Below are 16,305 nucleotides of genomic sequence, written 5' to 3' on the forward strand. Positions count from 1 at the left end.
AGGCACTTAAGGTTTTGAGAACACGACGAAGGTACAAGGGGAAGTTAACCGACAGAACTCGCCGCTAAAGGATATGATGTTTATTCTTTTTCAGTTCAGAAATGTATGAAGTTTCAAACCCTAAAGCAACTGTTGTGTTGTGTAACCCAGTAGGACCCTTAGTTTATGTTCACTTTAGGCTGCTTTCAGGCCTCTCCTTCTCCGAGAAAGGAGGCATTCGTAAAAACCCCAAATCAATCCTGCTTGGGTGCGTTTGCATTCAGACAGCTTTGCAAAGGTCAATCCGTTCTTTTCAACACACAGATCATCTCTTTTTGGAACAATTGTTTTTTTTAAAAAAGCTGTTTGGAATCAGGAACCTCAGCTGGCCCTTGAAAGTAAGTTTTGTCTAAAATTGGCCCGGGAAGCTGGCTGGCAGGCAGGTGCATTTGAAAGACGGATCTCGAAAGTAGTCAACTTACCTTATGGCACGTTTGGAAGCTAACTAGATCAAAGTCCTCTCAAAAGGCCAAACTATGCTATCACAATTTGCATTTTCTTTCTCCTCTCCCTTTCTCTCTCTCCCTCACAGCATCTGATGCAAGATGTCTGCAATTGGATTAAAGTAACATATCAGCACGTTTTCAAGCCACCCATCCAGCAAGCGGGTAATTCTTTTTAAGAGAAGGCTAAAGACTTAACTTTTTTTTTTTTAAAGGGGGAAGTTCATCCTTGTCAGGTTTCCCTGAATTTTTTTCCAGGCCCGAGAGCAGTAAAACATGGCATGCAGCTCTCCACATTTTCCTTTCTACGTATCTTTCTTCTTCTTGGGCTGAGGAATCGCAAAGCCACCACACGAACCATGGGATGGCTAGAAGGAAAACGTGCCGAGTGTCAATCAAACTCAAGATTGAAGGGAGCAAAGAAAACAAGGTGATTTGCACTGAGTAAACAATTAAAAATCATCTTTTTTTTATTTTACATATGTACAAGCAAGAAAAAAAACCCACCAAAATTAATCTGAGTGAGAAAAACATAAATAGAAACAAAAGGTGTTTTCTAAAAAAATAATAATAATAGTTCCCCGAGTTAGCTGGGATTTTTGTTCTCATGATGGCGATGGTGGTTCCCCCCCCCAAAAAAAGGGTCCTTGGTTTTCTGAATTAATTCCAATCCTTAAAAAGGAATCCAGCTTTCTCTACTGTGATCCAGAAGAGGGTCCCAACTGCAGAGAATATTCTGCACACAAACAAAGAAAAGTAATCGGCGTAGCCTGAAGCTTTTTCATTCCCCCAGAGGACACGATTCCCCTTCCTTCTGGATCCTCTCGAAAGATCGCGCCTTTGGCCCCTCGGTTTAAAACTTCAGGCTGAATCCAGGCCCTGCAGCTGACGCGCCTTGATTTGTGGTCGTCAAATGAAAACCAGTCTCTTTTATGTCGTCGTCACCCTGGGGAGGCAAAAGGACAGGTGTGTAAAATACAGGTGGCCCTCAACTTACGGCAACAAATGAGCCCAGAATTTATGTTGCTGAGTCAGCTGTTAAGTGAGTTTTGCCCCATTACGGATCATCCTGAGGATTGGCCCAAAGATACCAAGCCATTTTTCATGCCTAAGGCAGGACTAGAACTCACCGTCTCCTGGCGATTGGCCCAAGGTCACCCGGCTGGCTTTGTGCCCAAGATGAGACTAGAACTCCCGTTCTCCTGGTTTCTAGCCCATTATACCAAACTGGCTATCACTCCATTGTTAGCAGGCTGTAAACGCCCTTTTGCTGTATATAAATTCTCTTGGATGAACTTACCAGCTGACTGTATCCCAGCCCCCCTTCTGGGGGCCGGGGGCTTGTGCCCCGTTTCACTCGCTGTTGTTCGCTTTTGGCTGGCCACGTTGGAAACATGGAGGGGTCAATGGGCTGTGGGGTCTCGCGGAAATATTCGTGCTTTAAGCCGTCTTCAGCAGTAATCCTTCTGCCAGGGAAGTAGGTCAAGAATCTGGAAACGCAGAAACACACAATCCACAAACTTGAACGGGCCAAAAACAACAACAAAGTTTTAACCTTGTTAAGCGAAGGTCCTAAGCCAAGAAAACCTGTACAGACAGGACAATTGAGCCCAGGATTTATTTATTTAAGTGAGAAATGTGTTTGAGTTTCGCCCCATTTTTTACGATCTTGCCTGCCACATATGTTAAAAGTCAATCGCTGCAGCTGTTATATTAGTGACACAGTTGTTAAGCGAAGGTTTCAAACGCTGGTCGCGTGACTCCAGGACATCGTGACCGTTGGAAATATGAATCAGTTGCCAAGTGTCTGAATTTTTGTCACGACGGCCGTGGGGAGGCTACAGTCATCTTAAGTGTGGGAAATGGTCATGTCACTTTTTTTTTTAGCGATGTTGTAACTGAACTACACAAACTGTTACGAGTCAGGCATTACGCACAATTATTTCCCGAGCATAATGTCCTGTGCTAGACAAATGAAGTCAGATGTAATGAATCTACCCCCAGTTACTTCAATGAAGAATGGATATTGAATAGATATTAATCTCTCCACCCAGGCAGTTGTATCTGAACCTACTTCAATGCTGCTTTACGGAATTATGGACCAGCTGTCCAAATTCCCAAGGGATCTACAACTGCCCCTCTCCTTATCTAACCCTGGGATTCTCACCCCAGCAAAAATATAATTGCTTGCTCTCTCGAAAGGGACACCCAACTCACTTATTCATGAGATCAAATCCTTGATCTGAGAGGAGGGCACCGAACCGTTTGCGGAGGTTGTTGTATGGATAGTCCGTGAAGGTCATTTTTTTGACCGCCGGCAGCTCATTATAATTCGGCCAGATTTTTTCACTCGGAGTTCCCAAGTCCTTTAAAGGAAGAAAGCGAAGTTTAAGGAAGCTAAGTTGAGAAGGGTTGTCTTTGGAAAACGGTTTTGATAAGTAATAATAAAACAACTTGAACGCCACTGGCATCGACACAATCCCCACTGATCAATTGCAAAAGGCAGCTTTACTCGCAATGGCTGGCATCCTGCAACAAGACCCTCAAGCATCCATATCTGCCCATCCCAGGTTCTCGGGAAGGACTTGACAAGTAGACAAAAATGCCAAAATCCATCCAGATGTACGGCTGACTGTGCGACAAACCATCATTACAACAGGAAGAGTAAATGAATCCTATTTATCTATTTCCCTTCTCGATGGCCAATTTTATATCGGGTTTTACTGAATAAACCCTGTGTCTGCCCTCGCCACCAGCCTGCAGACAAATCCATGTCACAATTATATGCTAATCGAACCAACTAAAAAGGTTAAATCACGGTAACTGGACAAAAGTTGATTAAACTGAGATGTTTCGTTACTCGTCCAAGCAGCTTCTTCAGTACCACGGTTTACTTACTTTAAAAACTTTGTTAATTTGGTCTATTTCGGATTTCCCTGGGAAAAGCGGCTTCTGGGTTAACAGCTCTCCGAAGATGCAGCCCACGGACCACATGTCGATGGCCGTGGAATATTCCTGGAAAAGAGAACAAAGCGGAGAGGGTTAGGCTGACCCAGAACTGAAGAAGCTTCTGGGCTGAGAAGCAAAACATCTTCAAAACAAAAAAAGAAAAGAAAATTCAGCTGCCTTTTGAAAAAGCGCCTTTGGGATGACTGAGAATCTCCAAAAATGAATCCAGGACACTGATCTAAGGGAGGCTAAGTATGACAAAAATAGCTGCTACTTAAAAAACGTAGCCAGAGCCTCCCCCAACGTATCACAAACCTTGGCTCCGAGTAAGAGCTCGGGCGCGCGGTACCACAACGTCACGACAACCGGGGTGTAGGGCTTTAAGGGAGAACCGTATTCTCGCGCCAGCCCAAAATCTCCAACCTAAAAGATAGATGAGAACAGGAGGGCTTGCTGGAAAACACGTACTAACGTGAGTTAATTACTATCAACAAACAATACCTGGGAATCGTGATGTAATTTTAAAGAGAGATGATAAATGTGTAAGTGTTCTGAGGATCTGAAGTTGCTTCTTCATATATTTTTCCTCCCTTTTTTTATATATCTCTGCACTATTTTCAAACTACTCCCATTTTCTCTGCTTTGTATTACAGGTGGTCCTTGACTTCTCCCACTGACAGAAGGTCGCAAAAGGGGACCACGTGACCTCGAGACACTGCGAGTCGGTGGCTGGGCATCTGGATTTGGAACACGTGACCATGGGATGCCGCTCCAGCCATGTGACAAATGGACGTAAGTCACTCACTATAGGAATAGTTGTAAGTCAAGGACTACCTCTATTTTACTGCTGTGAAAAGCTTTAATGAAACCACTAAGAGTGCTTGATTGAGCGACTGGGGTCCCTCCCCAGCTCCCAATAGAAAGGAGCAGGGCCAAATCTCCACGTTTTATTATTCCTGTTTTTGTATTTTACGTGGAGTTTGCAGGAGGACGAGGCCCTTCCAAACGCAAGGGAAAGCAAACAAAAATGGCTTACTTTTAAAATCCCAGCGTGGCTCAAGAGCAGATTTGAGGTTTTCAAGTCCCGGTGCAGAATCCAATTGTCGTGGAGGTGTTTTACTCCACGGAGCAACTGAATCATCAAGGTTTTCACTTCCCCTGGAAGACAAAAATCGGAGGTGTAAAGAAAAGAGGGGGGGAAAGCCTCAACTTTGAGGTGTCTCTCTCTCTCTCACACCAGAGAAGGGCTGTATCTGGGTCTCACCCGGCAGAAAAGGCTGCTTCATGGTTTCCATCAAGCTTTTGAGGTCATGCTCAACGTAGTTCATCACGATGTAGATCTTGTCCATGTTGCTACCGACAACGATCTCCTAGATCCCAGGGGGGAAAAAGAAGACGATGATGAACCCCGTCGTGCCCCCTTGCTAGCTCTTATCCCTTCGTAGCGGTTAAAAAAAGTAAACAGAACCGCCGTATGGGTGAGATGGAGAGTGTATCATTTAATAAATAACATAAATAAATTCGTCAAGAGAAATGCTTGCCTCCTCTTTCAAGTCTTCTAGCCGAGGGGCCAAAACACTCCGAATGCACTTACCCTAACGGTGACAATATTTGGGTGCTGAGCTTTGAGGATGGTGTTGATCTCTCTTAAGGAGGTAATAGGAAAACCTTCTTTTTCCTTCTCCATTTTTAATCGCTTCAAGGCCACAATCTCATCTGGGGGGGAAAAAAGAAAAAAAGAAGAGCATAATTTGACCGCAGGCATCAGTCCGTTAAAAACTGGGCGTGGAATGTTTCAAAATGTTTTTTCAAATTCAGAATTCACAGCCTGAGTCCAGGAAACCGGTTTGCAGTTTGCAAACCGGTTTTTTGTCCATCGTAGCTTAGGAAAGAATTTTCGAAAACACTGAAGGCCGAGGCTGCAAAAATGAATTATAATTAATTTTTCGTTAATTAAATTAGAAAAAGGAATCCATCGCCAGTTTTCAGAAACCAGGTTGGGCACGGAAAGGATTTATGAGAAGTGCAATCTTGGGTCCTTGGGATGACGTATTTTATCCCGCGTCCAGAGCACTCCTTTCTCCTCCTTTTTTTACAATAACCTTGCGAGGTAGGCTGGACTGAGAGAGTGAAACTGGCCGCGGAAGCTACATCAGAACCTCAGCTTTTGACAGGTAGCAATTTTTGTTTAAAAAGGAAGTGAAAAATTAGGGAAGTACCACACAATGACCCCATTCTGCTTTCCATTCAGAAGTGCTCAGGTTTAATACCCATCAAAATTCTCGCCCCCCCCCCCAAAAAAACAACAACCCCTACCTGTTTTTTTGTCTTTTGCTCTGTACACCACGCCGTAAGTCCCTTCCTCGATCCGATTCAAGCATTGGAATTCTTCCACGCTGCGGCAGCCCTGTGCAAGAAAAAGGAATGAAAACAAATGTTCCAATTTTTTTCTTTTTTTAAAAAAAAAATCATTTTGAAAAAAAATATATCTCGATTTGAAGATTGGAAGCTATGAAGCAAAGGAAGCCTTATTTAAAAGATTATTTTATTTGGGTGTCTTTTTTTTAATTCCCTCTGGGAATGTCCCATGAGGAGATCCAGGGGTATAACAACAGGTTATAGCTATCTTTTAAAATATAAAAAGACAAAAAAGTCTGCTATTCCCTGCACTGGGAAGGGCTGTCTCTTATATACGTCAGCACAGCCCAGACAAATGTACTGTGTTGGATGTACAAGTAGACCTTGAATTATCACCACAATTCAGCCCAAAACTTCTCTTGCTAAGTGAGACATTTATTAAGCGAGTTTTACACCATTTTACGATCTTTCTTGCCACAGTTGTTAAGTTAGTCACAGGGCTGTGAAGTAAATCTGGGTTCCCTACTGATTTTGCTTGTCAGATGGTCTCAAACAGGGAACATATGACTCCGGGACACTGCAAAACCGTCATAAATACGAGTCGGTTGCCAAGGGTCTGGATTTTGATGCCGGGACTGTGGGGAATGCTGCTTAAGGGTGAAAAAACGGCCCTAGGTCTCTTGTTTCAGGGCTGTTGTAACTTTGAACGGTCGCTAAATGAACCGTCGTTAAGTCGGGGACTACCGGCGGGAGGTCCGTCTCACCTGAAGGGCTGGGAGATATTTGGGCAGCTCTCGTTTCAGTTCTGCGGGTGAGGAGATAGGGGAATCGGGAAGGTATTCGCCTTCCGTCATGGCGTTGGACTGCGGGCTTCCTTCCACGACTTCATCTTCTTCAGCTTCGCTTCCCACGGAGTCCTGGTCAAACCGTGACTCTGTAACTTTAAATTGTAGAATCAAATCGAGGAAGCCGGTCAAAAATTGGGGCAGTTCTGCCTCCCATCCAAGAAGGCCCTTGTTGCTATATTTTAGGGATCCTCCTAAACTCCTGTCACTAATTCTAAAGATGTTATCTCCTCTTGGGGCCTGGCTCCAGAGCCATCGATGGCCTGTGGCTCTTAATAAGCAGAAGTGATTTTATCCTCCGAGTCAGGGAAAGTTGTCTAACTGTAGTGGGATTGGCTAGGTTGGGTAGCCATCACAGGGCCATCCCTACAGACGTTGGTCGGCGGTTCTGATGTCACAGAAAGGGAGGGCTGATTGTCGAGCCCGAGCTAGTGAGTACTCTTACCTAGTAACAAGTGTGAAGTTTTGACACAATCACCTTAAGCTCACCATAGGCACGAGGCTTGTGTTGCACAACTGCTCAAGACCCTTGAGCGTGCAGTGAGTGTAATGCAATTTGGATAAATTCGCCTTTCCTGTGCCATCTGGCTTTGGGGAAACATGGCTAGGCAGAGCAAGCAGTAATACAGACTCAAAATTCAGGTGAGGCTAGCATGAAGGCACGCCCCATTTGTAACGGTATGTTAAGCCCTGAGGAGGAGGGAACAGAGGCACTTCTCCTGACTTAGAACAGAGAAGGCTACAGGCAAAGCAAGCCTTTAAACTATGATGTCTTCAGTTTGCCCAAGTCTGCCTTTGTAGAAGGAACGTGAATCAGCCAAGGGAAAATAATGGGAGTTTTTGACCTATCTTAGAAGGGAATAGGAGACCACTAAAAGCCAACTCCTCCATCAGCTTCCTTACCAATTGGAAAGTGGTCTCCGTTTTCTTGTTCCTCTTCTTCGCTCATTTCGTCTTCGCTCACCTCTTCTGCAAGACAGGTGAAAGATACACGTCAGGAGCGAGGAACAGCCATGTTTGCACTCCGCGCCAAAAGGGAGAAAGGAATTCAGATTCACAGCAACTTGTGGTGGTTTAGGAAAAAAAATATCTGGATCGGCTCAACTGAAACACGCACACAGAGCTCAAACATTCTGTGTGTTGCAGTCGAAGAACAGCGGGAGGAGGATAGAATTAAGGCTCGACCCCAAGAAGTCAGGAGAAATATTACTGGTTGACTATCTTGGTATAAATCTATATTTGGGTTCTGCCAAGCTTCGACAGCAGCACGCGGAGACCACGATACACAATCCTGTGTTCAGCCACTGTTTGGAGTTGTGACGCTGCTGAAAAACGGGCTTATGGTCGTTTGACACGTGATCAAAATCCGGTCCTTGCATAACAACTACAACCAGGACTGGCAGAACTGCCGTGGCTAAGCAGGGCAGTAGTCCACATGATGCTGCATTGATGACCATTTTGCTGAGCAACAGAAATTACAGTAAGTGAGGATTAAAAGAGCCTTGCTTCCTACTACTCACCAGCTGACTGTTCGGATACTTCCTCCGAATTGCTTCCTGTCTCTTCTTCCTCTTCTTCCTCTTCCTCCTCTTCCTCTTCAGACTCTTCACTGCTGGATTCTTCTTCCTCCTCTTCCTCTTCCTCCTCCTCTTCCTCTGAAGCCGATCCTGATTCCCCTGGGGGATAGAAATAAGAATAACGGCAATCTCTAGTGGCCCAGACGTGGCTACCGGGCGGAATCGGCACCCACACGAAGGCTACCTGATGACGTTTCGGCCGAGCTGGTTTTTCGCTCACTGTCGCTGATGTCTTGAAGATCGGATAAGGGGTCTTTTCCTTCTGGTTTTTCCTCTCTCACTGCGGGGATGGGGGGGGAGGGGACAAAAAAGGGCAACCTTAAGTGACAAAGCAATTTCATTGTACACTGATTACAATTCGACTGTTTTAAAATTTGTTTTCTTAAGATCAAGGATGGCCTTCACTAAGAAAGTCTCTAGATAGGGGAATTCTCAGCCCTCAAGAGCTCCGCGGACAATTTGAAGCAGGCACGTCTGGAAGATACCCGGTTGGGTAAGAAGACACCCCCCCCCCAGCCCCCCACCTGTGTCTCTATCTGGAAAGCACACACTGCCTGATGTTCATGGGGTGATTGTCAACAAAATCGAACAGCTATGCTTCCCTAATGAAAACCTTTAAATTATTTTGGACCATTGGTGGGGGGAAAAAAGAAAAAAGGATTTTATATGTTCACACAGAACACAGTAATTTTATTTTCTTTAGTGCTCTATAAGTAAGTTACGTAGAACCTGCTCTTAAATTCTATGAGTTCTACAAAAAAACAGAAGATATGACTATAAACGGACAAGATGCGCTTTTAAAACTTTCCAGGCTAAAGCAAATCTGGGAAATTCAACACTTCAGTTCAATTTCAGCTGTCAATTTCATCCTCTTCCCAAGAACCTTTTCTAGGTGATTTATTTTTCAAAGGAAGTGTGCAGGAGATTGAGGGGTATTTTATATTATGTGACATCATAACTTTTTCCTCGTTTTCAAGTAACATAAAAATAGGATGTAATTATCCCGTCCCTATGTGGCACAGATCCTAGTGAGATAATACGGAACAGGGTGTTTCAGCCACCCTGCATGATTAAATCGCATGATATAAAATAAACTCGGTGATTATTAATAAAACCTGCAATGTACTTTCAGCCACTCCCATCTTGGTGGTTTCAATCAAGATACCAACAAGTCCGATTGATTGATTTAAAAGCTACCTGGCTTCCTGATTTCTGACGGTTCAAGCTTTTCTCTCTGTTGCCGCAGGGGACTTCGGCTCCAAATTCTGACTTTCTCGCCGTAATCTTCTCTCATTGTCCTATGATGCCCTGAAACTAACAGAGACAAGGGAATCTTCCGGGCTGAATCTTTCTTACGCCATCTTTACAATTCTCCCAAGATGAGACCCAGCCTGGCCAGGCGCCTGACGGTATCCAGATCCAAGCTACGTCACCTGAAGATGAGCCCTGCCAGATGTTCAGCATCTGCCTGAGCTATCTTCAGCCTTCCAGTTCTCTTCTCAACAGACCAGCAGTTTGCCCTTCCGGGTTGGCTTTAACTTCTGCAAACTTTTGAGTCTCATTTCAACTTCAGCTTGCCTACGAGGGCTCTCTGAGGCTCGATTGCGTTTTTTTTGCAGACATTTCATTATCCAAATTAGGTAACCTCATCCGTGCTAATGACTAGCCTCAGTGCTAGTAACGTCGGCGCTAGCACGGATGATGTTACCCAGTTGGGTAATGAAACGTCTGCAAGAAATACACCAAGCTCAGAGAGCACCAAGGACCCCACGTTTCAACTCTGTTTTCCTTTATTGGTACTTGCCTATAACTCCTACGCAAGGCGCATCAGGCGTTGGTTCCCACATTACTCGTCCCTTGCACACAGCCCACGCTCTGTTTTGCTCTCTGCACTACTTACTCTCCCGTCTGGCTTCCCGCTCCTTGCGCCTCTCCTCCGCTCGCCTCTCCCGTTCTTTCAACTCTCGCTGCTCCTTCTGCTGCTCCCTTAATTTCCTCTCCCGTTCCCGTTTGCGTTCCAGCTGCTCCAAACGGTCCCTGGAGAGTTTGCACGTAGCCCGCGTTAATTTTATTAGTCTAACGTGTGACTGAGTTACGCTCAGTTGCGTTGCGTTTTCTCGTTCAGAAGCCGTATGCGTTTTCCCACCCAGAAGGGTTCACATAAAGTGAAGTGAAAAATCTAAAAGTCTGCAGTAGGAAAGTGCATTTCGCGTAACAAGTTGGGCAGTCGCTTTTGTCTTTGATTGTTGAAAGAAGGAGAGACTCACAACGGCAGGAAGGACTGACACAATGAGAGGCAAAAACCTCACAGCTCTTCCAAGCTCAAACCTCTAAAACAATATTATATTCAGACACACAGTCTTAGCCTAACAATAACGTATTTAATTCAGAGACGGAAAAGAATCTACCAGGTATCAGGTATCCTTGATAAGGAAAATTATTAAGGGGAGGGTCTCACTGCCTAACACAGCTGAGATCTGTCACAATGTATTAAATATACAAAGAAGAAATATGGACCAATCTATTCACTCAATTCCTCTGGCTGAGGAACTCTGGGAGTTGAAGTCCACGAGTCATAAAAATGGCCACGTTTGAAGACCCCTGGCTTAGTGGTTATTATTATTATTATTATTATTAATTTTATTTGTATACCGCCCTTCTCCCGAAGGACTCAGGGCGGTGAACAGGGCAATACAAGTTAAAAGACAAAATACAAAAATTAAAAGAGATTAAACAAAGTGCCCACAACTCTTACAATAGGTTAAAACACATTAAACAGTAATAAAACCCAACCCCATCCCATCAGGCCAGGCCAGCTTGTTCGAAGAGATAAGTCTTTAGATCGCGCCGGAAGGAGTGGAGGTCGGGCGCCATCCGGAGCTCAACCGGAAGACGGTTCCATAAATCCGGCGCGCCCACAGAGAACGCCCTCCCCCTGGGGGTCACCAGTCGGCATTCTTTGACCGGTGGCACCCTGAGGAGGCCCTCTCTGTGGGAGCGTACTGGGCGGAGGGAAGTTGATGCCGGTTAAGGCACCAGGCTAGAAAACAGGTGTGCTCAAGTCCCGCCTTAGCCATAAAAGCTGGCTGGGTGACTTTGGGCCAGTTTCCCCCCACCCTCTCTCAGCTCAGCCCACCTCACAGGATCGTTGTTGTAGTGAAAAGAGAAGGAGGAAGGTCTGTTGGACATATCTGCCGCCTCGAGTCATATATAAAAAATTATAAAGATGGGGTACACATTACATAAATAAATAAATAAAAATAAGTAAATGACAATGGTTCACAGGATCGTGTCGATTCCCCCTCAGCAATGGAAAAATATAAGAAACATCGCCAAGCATCCAGATGCAATTGCTCAAGGAAAGATCGAGAGATCTAAGGAAGAAATTTTCGCATGGGGGCCTGGCAAAAATAATTTACCTCTCTCTCCGCGAGTGCTCCCTAGCCAATTCTCTCCTTTTCTGCCTCTCCCATTCGCGACGGGCCTTATCCTGCTCTTCGCGGTGCCTTTTCCTACGTTCATGTTCGCGTTCTTTTTCTTTCACCCTAGCATGCTTCCCTAGTAATAAAGATACAAAGAAAAGGCCACACCGTGGGTTACCCTCCCTCGCCAAAGGCACTTGGAAACTTACTAGAGCAAAAAAACAGAAGAAACAGTGGCTGGTTGGTTTAGCCCTGGCTCAGGCACTTCCTGCAACTGTCCTAGCTAGCAATCTCTGCGGGTTGTCCTGGAAACCAAGGGATTTGTAGTTAAGCCTACTGGGAATCGGTCCCCAAGACAAAACTTGGGCGTGAGAATTTGTATCTTTATTTTGATGTGTCATATCCAGCATTTATTTTAAGGTCTTTTTTTAAAAAAATGATCTGCACTGAGTTAAGCAAGCCTTTTGTAGTTTAATGTTTGCCAAGGATAAAGGGATTTTGATTTAAGAAAATGAGTTTTAGGTAGCTTAAAATATTTATAAGCGACTAATAACGTATTGCGATGAATTAATTCTGTATTTCAGATACGTTGCTTATCGAGAAAGGCTAGAGCTTCCATATACCGAAGCAGTGTATTTCAGAGCCAGAAAGTAAAAACAAGCCAGGTTAAGCTCCACAACTGTTTCCCAAAATCCAGAGGCTGCTTTTACCCTTTTATATTTGGATAGGGAACCGACTTTCTTTCTCAAATGCTGGGGAAATGCAACTTAAGGTGGCCACTGCTTAAGCAGAAGGCAGCCAGCCATATTTCAGAGGATGCTGAAGCAGAGAATAGCAATTGCACTTAGACTTATATACTGCTTCATAGTGCTTTAGAGGTCCCCAGCCCCCAGATCTGCAACTGGGCCATGGGCTGGCCACCCGCACAGCTCGACTCACGTGAGAGGCGGCCTGGCACACGTGTGTGTGCCAGCCTGCCGCTCTAGCAAGTCAACGGCCCAGTTCCTGCACGAGCGTAAGCCTTGGCTGAATAGGCGGTGCCACCAAGAAGTGATTCCTAGATGGACCTGCTGACCTCCAAACCATCACTTCTTCCCAGGTTTGTAGTTGTGGCCCTTAGGCTGTGATCGGACGGGGTGTTTCATCACAAGCAGTGGCAAAGCAAGAAAGGGACCCCAAATGAGACAAACAGTACCTTCTGCTGAGTGACTGCGATGCCGTCTTTTTTCTTTCCGCTTCTCGTCTTTTCTGTGGTGGGCTTTCTCCTTGCGTGACATTTGCTGGGGGGGTTTGATGGCCAGGGAATCGTCCTCCTCTCCCCTACGGGAAGAAACACAGAGAAGAAATGTGAGATTGGGGAGAGCTGCAAGGACCTCCTCACCTAAGTGATTTTAAGTGACAAGTGGTTTTGCTTTCCTCCTCCCCCCAACCTGTTACTTTTCCTCTTCTGTTGTGCCTCTAAGGCTGCAAACAAAGTGGGTCACGATTCTCACTGGTGCTTTATATATGACTTAAAAGTATTCTTATGCTGCTATTCACCCCAAGTGCTCCCAAGAGTTGCTTCAAAATCCAAACTGCTGCAAAATCCAGCAGAGAAAGCAGGACCATTTCATTAGCTTTGCCAAAAACAACAACAACCCCAACCTACATGAGGTTCCTCTTTCCATAAACTGTCCATCTCTAGCAGCCATTTCAGTAGATTATAGCAACAGCACTAAGTCACTGACTTTCAACAGTAATAATTTAGTGACCGTTCAAAGTTATAGCGACACTGAATAAAGCGACACTTATGATGGTTTTTCACAATTACAACAGTTGCAGCATCCATGTGATGAAAATGCAGACACTTGGCAACTGACTCGTACTTCTGACGGTACCAGCGTCCCAGGGGATCATGTGATCCCCTTTTACAAGCTTCTGACAAGTAAAGTCAATGGGAAAGACGGATTCGCTTAACGACTGTGTTACTAACTTAAGCTGCAGTGATTCATTTAACAACTATGGCAAGAAAAGTTGTACAGTAGGGCAAAATTCACTTAACAAAGGTCTCACTTAGCAACACAGGTTTTGCGGCTCAATTGTGGGTCGTAAGTCAAGGTCTACCTGTAGTAGCTTTCTCACCTGTCGTCCATAGAATCTTCTCTCCTGTAAGGTGAATTTCGAATAGTGATCTCCATCCGGTGATCTCTTAACTCTCCCTCTTCAAGGGAATCCCGCTTTGAGTCCCGGTCATCAGACTAGGGTGGGTTAGGAAGAAAAGATTCATTTTGGCTTTCGGGAAAGTGCCCTCATCAACTTAAACAGAGAGAGTGGAAAAGGGCTGAGAATTATCATACGCTTGAAAAGAACGCGCGCGACATGCACATTTTTTTCCCAAAGACCTGAACCCCAATATCATCAAAAAGAATTGCTATGCAAATCTCAGAGAGGATTATTTTTTAAAAAAATTCTTCCCGATACAAAATCCCAAACTCACATTTTTGAGGCGCTTGATATCTGCCTTTTCCTCCTGCTCCTTCCGGCGTTTCTTCTCTTGAAGAATTTCATCTAACGTTTTCACCTTCCACGATTCCTTTTCATCACCCATTTGTGTTACAAAAGGCACTAGGAGAGAACACAACCGTGCAGTGAATGGCGTTAGAAGTCGCTGGAATCTGCACCCACCGTGAGGAAAGTGTTTCCTTGGCCTCCAGAAAATCTGAAATCTCAAAGCAAGCCGCAATTTATCAGCTCATTCCTTTTGAGCAACCCACCTACGGATGCCTTCAGGCCAGTCTATTGAACCAATGGAGAATGTGGAATTTCAATCCATTTTTGCGTTGAACGACAAGAAGTTTCTTCTGAAAATTATTTGGGGCCGTATTTTTATTTATATATTGGATTCATTGATATAATTCTCGACTTACAACCTTTCGTTTAGCGATCTTCTGAAGTCACAGGGACACTGAGAAAAGTGACTTGCGATCGTTTTTTCACACTTATGACCGTTGTAGCATCCCCATGGTTAAGTGATCAAAATTCAGGTGCTCGGCAAGTGGCTCATATTTATGACGGTCGCAGCGTCTTGGGGCCACGCGAGCCCCCTTTGCGGCCTTCTGATGAGCAAAGCCAACAGGGAAGTCAAAGTCCCTTGACAAGCGTGTGACTGACTTAACAACCGTGGCAAGAATGGTCATAAAAAGGGCCAATTAAGAACCGTCTCGCTTAGTAACAGGGAATATAGGTTCCCTTGTGGTCATCAGTCGAGGGCTACCTGTATATCGCAAACTGAATTCAGCTCAAGGCAGCATACGGAGCACTGGCTCCACTTTTTCCCCACAACAGCCCTGTGAGGTAGGCCGGGGCTGAGGGAGCCCCATTGGCCCAAAGTCGCCCAGACTTTTCAAGAGTAGATCTCAGCCTGTGTCTCCTCAAGAATATCCACCTTTTACCATAAGAGAGTCAGGAGCCCAAAGGAATAACTGGGGGGGGGGGGGGGGAAACCCCGCACATTTGTATTTTTTTAAGCTGAAAACTGTGAAGACATATGTGTATATAATTAAATTTATGATAATATAAATTTAGAGAAGCACCACAACGGGCCGCCCCTGCCCCTCCCCTCCCCCTGGAAAAACACTTTTCCACAGTGGGCCACCAGAACGCCAGCCCTGTGAGGTAGGCCACTCCCGCAACAAGCCGCCCTCTCGGCCCACGGAGCATCCTTCCGCCCCGCTGCCGCCCTTTGAGCCGCTCCGCCGGGCCCGAGGCTGCTAGAAGCGGAGCAGGGTCCGGCAAGAGATCGGCCTCACCTTCCCTCACGCCCCTGGCGCCGCCACCGCTCCTTTAACACGACCCACTCGCCGGAGACGGTGCGCCCGGAAGCACGGCCTCGGGCCTGCGCTTGACATCCGGCGCAGGATGATGACGTATAGCGCGAGGGACTTCGCCGTCGCCACGGACGGCCTCTCGATTGGAGCTGGACGGTTCATAGATGTTCGAAAAGGGTAGAGTCGCATCGTTGGCCATACTTCCGGGCTCAGCCTCTCTTACGCTCTCCTTCTATCAGTGAAGTAGAAAAAAAAAACTCTTATATATTTAAGCTTTATTCTGCAGAATTTAAAGTCTCCCAAGGACTGCGCAAGCTTCCTGTAAACCTAGATAGCCTAAAGCATTACACAGGTAGCCTTCGGACTTAAGACCGCTGTTGAGCCCCAAATTTCGGTTGCTAAGTGAGACAGATGCTAAGTGAATTTTGCCCCATTTTACAACTGCTCTTGCCATGGTCGTTGCAAAAAGGGGATCGCGTGACCCCGGGATATAAATATAAATCAGTTGCCAAGCGCCTGAATTTTGATCAGGTGACCGTGGGGACGCTGCAAAGGTCGTAAGTGTGAAAAACGGTCGTAAGTCCCTTTTTCCAGTGCCGTTGTAACTTCAGTCACTAAACAAAATGTTACAAGTCAAGGACTGCCAGTACCTAGGAGGAACGCAAGGAAAAGTAGTTTTTCCCCCAGACATGAGTAGCCAGCTGGAAGAGTTGTGCGTTTCCAAATGGCTTTTTGAGCAAAAAGGGACGTTTACAGCTTCCGTTTTAATTCTGACTGGCAGCCTATCCAGTGGGGTGGAGTCATCTGCTCTCTATCCTTGCACTAATTCAACGCAATAGGACTTTGCTAAAAAAAAAAAGGCACAG

The 16,305-nt window shown here is 45.5% G+C and overlaps 1 protein-coding gene across 8 annotated transcripts; it reads right to left on the reverse strand.

The window, feature by feature from the left end:
- Window positions 1-929: 929 nt before the first annotated feature.
- LOC310647926 (cyclin-dependent kinase 11B) lies at window positions 930-15,511 on the reverse strand. 8 transcript variants are annotated; one of them, XM_083375527.1, is made up of 20 exons: window positions 15,422-15,511; window positions 14,110-14,237; window positions 13,755-13,778; window positions 12,829-12,953; window positions 11,631-11,769; window positions 10,112-10,248; window positions 9,409-9,525; window positions 8,396-8,491; window positions 8,155-8,310; window positions 7,538-7,603; window positions 6,554-6,729; window positions 5,748-5,838; window positions 5,026-5,147; window positions 4,696-4,801; window positions 4,468-4,589; window positions 3,747-3,854; window positions 3,381-3,497; window positions 2,700-2,848; window positions 1,783-1,972; window positions 930-1,428 (listed from the first exon to the last, which is right to left on the reverse strand). In XM_083375527.1, the coding sequence occupies exons 2-20, from the start codon at window positions 14,178-14,180 to the stop codon at window positions 1,336-1,338; spliced, it is 2,205 nt and encodes a 734-aa protein (XP_083231653.1). In that variant the 5' UTR covers window positions 14,181-14,237; window positions 15,422-15,511; the 3' UTR covers window positions 930-1,335. The 8 variants fall into 8 exon arrangements, with proteins under 8 accessions (XP_083231653.1, XP_083231650.1, XP_083231649.1 ...); XM_083375524.1 differs by having other exon boundaries at window positions 6,554-6,723; window positions 13,755-13,870; XM_083375523.1 differs by having other exon boundaries at window positions 13,755-13,870.
- Window positions 15,512-16,305: the final 794 nt, after the last annotated feature.

Source organism: Vipera ursinii (assembly GCF_947247035.1).
Source record: "Vipera ursinii genome assembly, chromosome: 17".
NCBI lineage: Eukaryota > Metazoa > Chordata > Lepidosauria > Squamata > Viperidae > Vipera > Vipera ursinii.